Source organism: Berghia stephanieae, chromosome 5, assembly GCF_034508935.2.
Source record: "Berghia stephanieae isolate SIO BIC M18660-M18661 chromosome 5, UCSD_Bste_1.3, whole genome shotgun sequence".
NCBI classification, from domain to species: Eukaryota; Metazoa; Mollusca; class Gastropoda; order Nudibranchia; family Aeolidiidae; genus Berghia; species Berghia stephanieae.
In genome coordinates, this window is record NC_088364.1 from 58236916 (window position 1) to 58242915 (window position 6000).

General features: G+C 32.1%; 1 protein-coding gene across 7 annotated transcripts in view; it reads right to left on the reverse strand.

Moving 5' to 3' along the window:
• LOC144973315 (regulator of G-protein signaling 7-like) overlaps positions 1–6000 on the reverse strand; it is a 61447-nt gene that overhangs the window by 33859 nt on the left and 21588 nt on the right. For all 7 annotated transcript variants that reach the window (XM_078915598.1, XM_078915596.1, XM_078915594.1 and 4 more), the window contains exons 2-4: positions 2894–2990; positions 2017–2183; positions 796–847 (exon numbers count right to left, since the gene is read on the reverse strand). In XM_078915598.1, coding sequence (XP_078771724.1) covers positions 796–847; positions 2017–2183; positions 2894–2990 — 316 coding nt within the window. The remainder of the gene's footprint in view (positions 1–795; positions 848–2016; positions 2184–2893; positions 2991–6000) is intronic.

Here is a 6000-nt window from a genome sequence, read left to right on the forward strand (position 1 = left end):
AAATAATAATAATAATAATAATAATAATAATAATAATAAATAATAATAATAGTAGTATAATAATAATAATAATAATATAATAATAATAATAATAATAATAATAATATAATAATAATAATAATAATAATAATAATAATAATAATAGTAAATAATAATAATAATAATAATAATAATAATATAATAATAATAATATAATAATTAATAATAATAATAATAATAATGATGATGATGATGATGATGATGATGATGATGGTGATGATGGTGATGGTAATAAGGGAGAGATTATTTGGGCACAAATATGTGTTAGGTCAAGAAGAAATAATCCCTTATTACTGTTCGCAGTACAGATCGATGCAGTGGAGATTACTGACCAAGCTACTGTATAAATCGGCATTTCAATATGTGGGAATAACTTTACCTATTAAAATGAACACATTGTGTTTTTATGAAATTAAATTCTTCTTTACTTTTTAATTGTGAGACTTCCTATCATTGAAAGTCTCTCTCAACGACAGCTTTTGAACTTACAATTACAAAGCCTGAAAACAGGGCATTGCCTGAAAATGTCTTAACCCAGAACATAATATTAATATGGCCAGAGATTTTTTTATCATTTTAACCCTTCAAATCCCAAATCATGCTCAATTTTGGTTCTCCATTTTACAATATGAGACGTGGTACAAATTTAGCCATCACTTGTGTTTAAAGTTGTGTAATCATTTCACTTCACTTTTGCCATAACAATAATTTATACCCAAAATGATGACTTCTGAAAATGAGATTAAAAATTCTTACCATAAGAAACGTTGTCAGGATCTGAATTTGATGAGGGCCAGTAGTAAGGGGCCTGGGTTTTAAAAAAAAAGGAGATAAAATGGAATTAGTTGAGGTTTTTTTGTTCCCCCCTCCCAAAAAAAAAAAAACATGACTGTACTCAAACTGGTTTTATATTGGGATCATAAAATGTTAAAAAGTGGATTTTAAATTTAAATGATCAGAAATATAAAATGTTAGCAGTTACAATCAATTTGCTCTAAAGAGCATATAAATCTGACCTTAGTTTAACATTTTTAAAACTATTTATATCATCTAGAACATCCCGACATGCTTCCCGTCAAAATATTTTGTTCAAATTGTGTTCAGGTTTGTTTTTTTAATTTGATGGGTTACAATCAATATTTCTTGTGTAAAACTCGAGTAGCTAGAGCATTTATCTTTTCAATAACCACTTCAGAATTTGATAAAGTTCATTTATCAGATATTTTAAGAATGTCAATTGTTCAATTCTGTTTTTTTAGTGACCATGTTCATCATCCCGACATGCTTTTTTTAGAGCTGGTGGGTCACTAAAAAAACAGAATTGAACAATTGACATTCTTAAAATATCTGATAAATGAACTTTATCAAATTCTGAAGTGGTTATTGAAAAGATAAATGCTCTAGCTACTCGAGTTTTACACAAGAAATATTGATTGTAACCCATCAAATTAAAAAAAAAAACCTGAAAGCAATTTGAACAAAATATTTTGACTTCTGATATCAAAATTAAAATAAATAAATAAATAAATAAATAAACAAATAAATAAATAAATAAAATACAACAATTTTACTTCTACAATTCTCACCAAACAAAAAGAAGATGAGTTACAAGAAGAGTGCGAACAACACAAAGCAAGTATTTGTGATAGCATTTGATATGGGTTCCTATAGATTTTTGTTTTGTGTGAATAAGTTTGCATCTATATATGAGTTTGTTGTGTCTGCTCATGTATGACCATGTGTACTCCTGTGTGTTAATGTGTCGGTGTTTCTGTTTGTGAGTCTGTGAGTCTTACCATCACTTGAACCCTGTATCTTATTAGCAAAAAATCTATATCTCAGGAGACCTCAGAACAATGTTTCGATTAAAAGCAAAATCAAAATTTTGCCCTAAGTTTTGAATTTTTAAAAAATATATTAATTGAATTACCTTATATAAAATTGTTGGCTATAAATACTAAAGAAACATACTAATACCTGAAATCTGTACAATGAAGCGTCCTCTTTGACTATCAAATTCTTTGGATCAGCTACTGGAAATATGTAGCCATGATGGCATAAAAGAGTGGCAAGCTGGATTGCTTCTATGTGATCTTCTTCCTCGATTTTCATGCGTACCGAGAGCCAATGAATCAAATCATTTCCTTTATTATAGAAAATAGAAAAACAGAAGAAAAATAAAGGAAAATGAATCCAAATGTTTTGTTCTTTTTCTTTTGTTTTTTTTTTTTTTTTTTTTTTTTGGTGGTCACTTACTGATTCATATTAAAGTGTTATAAAAACAAATCTTGTGGTAACAAAGAAAAGATAGCGGATTCAAAACAACATTATGATGGTAAACGGGAATGATAAAAATATGGACAAGAATGAAAACAAAGTTGAGAGTTCGTTGTTGTTGGAAGTGGTAGTGATGGTAGTATTCTTGATATTGCGGTTGTTGCTATTGATTGCAAAATAATTGAAACTTTTCAGATGTATTTCTATATGGTCTAAATATGGCATATACAAAAGTTATAAACAATGATGGGGTATAATGAAAATGGAATCATAACCGATGATATAAATCTTTTTATGCAAAAAGTCCTCAAGCATAAAAGGCTGATCAATTGATAATGGTGACGATGACAATGGCAACTATTGCTTCATATTTGAAGATAATGGTGATTAAGATAAATACCATGATGACGATGACTGTGACGACGACAACGACAATGGTGATGATGATGATGATGATGATGATGATGATGATGATGATGATGATGATGATGATGATGATGATGCTAATTTAGTTGATAGTAAAACAGACCTTGTTTTGAATTCGTCATTTAACTGATTTATCTATTACTGTTCTTACCGGTAAACACAGATGGAATAAATGTCAAGAAAGTTTTCTGGCTTCTTACTGGAATACCCGCCTTGGATTGCTGCATTTCATGAACCAACTTCTCCATCTGTGATTAAAGGATAAAATTGACAATCAAAACTGCTAAAACAAACTCTTGTGATATATCTTGAGATTTTTTTCATTGGATATATAACATATCATAAGACCACACACTCACACACGTGCATGCACAAACACACACACACATACACACACACATACATACATACATACATACATACATACATACATACATACATACATACATACATACATACATACACATACACATCACACAAAAACACGCATGTAGCTAGATATTAAAGTTGTTAGTTAAACAGAGACAGATAGATAAATAGAAGGATAAATGGTTGCATGGATGGATGGATGGATGGATTGGTGAATGGATGAATGAATGAATGAATGTATGAATGGATGGATGGATGGACGGACGGATGGACGAACGAACGGATGGGTGGATGAATGGATGGACGGATGGATGGATAAAAGGACGGGTCTTTGGATGGATGGATGGATGGATGAATGAATGGATAAAAGGACGGATCTTTGGATGGAGGATGGATGAATGGGTGGATGAATGGATAAAAGGACGGGTCTTTGGGTGGATGGATGAATGGATGAATAGATGGACGGATTGGCAGGTGGTTAGAAGATGGATGGTTGGATGGGTGGGGTGCATGGATGGATGGTTAGAGAGATGAATTGATAGTTGAGGAGACAAAATGATAGATGGACATATGGACGGATTGATTGAATGGTTGATATGGTAGTTGTAGATTAATATAAAAAATATAGAGATATAAGGATATATATTAAATAGATAGGCAGATGGCCATATGTATTATATAGACAGCCACATAGACGGATAAACGGAAGATATAGATAGATAGATAGATAGAGATAGATATATAGACAGACAGAGAGACAAACAGAATATATATATATATATATATATATATATATATATATATATAGAGAGAAGAGAGAGAGAGAGATATATATATATATATAAAGAGAGAGAGAGAGAGAGAGAGAGAGAGAGAGAGAGAGAGAGAGAGAGATAATAGATAGACAGACAGACAGACAGACAGACAGACAGACAGACAGATAGATAGATAGATAGATAGATAGATAGATAGATAGATAGATAGATAGATAGATAGATAGATAGATAGATAGATAGATAGATAGATAGATGGACGGATGGATGGATAAGTGGATGGATGTATAGATAGAAAGAAAGATAGACGAACAGATAGAAGAATGGAAGAGAGATCGTTACATGGATAGATGAGCAGGTAACGATGGATATGTAGGTAAGCAAATTACGCCGCAACACGTTAAAATCGACGCTGATTGTAATTAATTTCCCAGTGAGCATACTACAGACTACTCATTCGCGTTAAATGGACAGTAACTAAGTCCATCTTGATCAATTGCAATGAATAAAAATGGCCTGACGGTCTGACAGGCGGACAATTACATGATGAAAGAGACTCTCTCTCTCTCTCTCTCTCTCTCTCTCTCTCTCTCTCTCTCTCTCTCTCTCTCTCTCTCTCTCCTCTCTCTCTCCCTGTTATTTATACATTATCTCTCTATTATTTATCTATTATCTCCCTACCTATTATTTATCTTTTATCTATCCATCTATCTAGATACATTATTAAATCGTGTTTTGGTACAAATATGGTACAAAGAGTGCTTGACATGTTGATAATAACAATGGAGCAAATATTTATCTATCCATCAATCTATCTACTGTATATTACTATCAATCAATCAACCTCACAAACACACACACACACACACACACACACACACTCTTCCTCTCAATCCCATCGCAACAGTCTGGCTACTAGTGCATCAATAATGGCATATTTCGCCGATCAGGTTAGAAATTATATTCTATAACAGTTTATCCTCTGAACTATTCATGGCCAAATTAAATAGGGGAGATGACGTCAAAAAAGGCGTTGGGGCATGCAATGACGTCATGATCTGATATCAATTCATGTTCAATCTATTTTTCCCCTTCTCAAGTAGATTAGCTACAGGGCTCACTGCCATGTCTCATAGAAGATGCCCAATTTTTAATTATTTTTTTACAAAAAAATATATAATTAAATCTAAAATATATATTATATAAACGACACAATTTTATAGCCAACTACACATCCTTGTTTTGTTTCTTACCTCATTCTATAAACAAGGACATTGGCGACGTGAAGGTATTAATATATTATGCGTCTGGTAACCAACACCGTTATCTCGTTTGTTTAAATAGAGGGGAAATATCTCTGCAGTATTTTTAAAAATTGATTGCATATATATAATATGTAATATTCTCTTTTCACCACATCGGACCCTGGTGATGGAAAAAAAAATCGAAAGCTCCAGTAACAACAAAATAAAATAATTCGGTATCCAAGAAATCTATATTTCTTATTCATACCGGTTTCATCACGTTCAATGCATTTAGCCTAGATGTACAAAAATGAGCACGTCTGATACGCGAAAGAAATGATGGGCCTGATTTAACATTGTTGCAATGGAAGATATTTTTTTTTTTCGTTGGTTTGAGAGTATTTCCATTACAACGATGAGGCCATATCAATTTGGTTTATCAGACCTGCAAATAGGTACACGTCGTGCTTAACAATACTTCATTTAATTCCCCATCAAATCCCAAGGAAGCAAATCTATGAGAACTGAGAAGGACAATTATTTAAAAAAGGCAGATTATACAAATTCATCTACATTACAAGATATGACATAATGTATCGATGTGATTATGCAATAATGAAATGATAGAATGAGCCTGTGCCGACGACATCATCCAACATCCGATTAACCAGTTAACTACCGTACTGTGGAAAAACAAGTAATCAAAAATTTGGCCAGGAAATTTGTCCTTCAAATGTCGATCGTTTTAATTGGCAGAAAACTCTCAAACCTGGGACTTCTCGAAGTCCCAGGTTTGAGAGTTTTTTGATAAGATGAGGGTCATTTAAACCGATCGATATTTGAAGGACGAGTTTTCTGGCCAATTTTTTAAA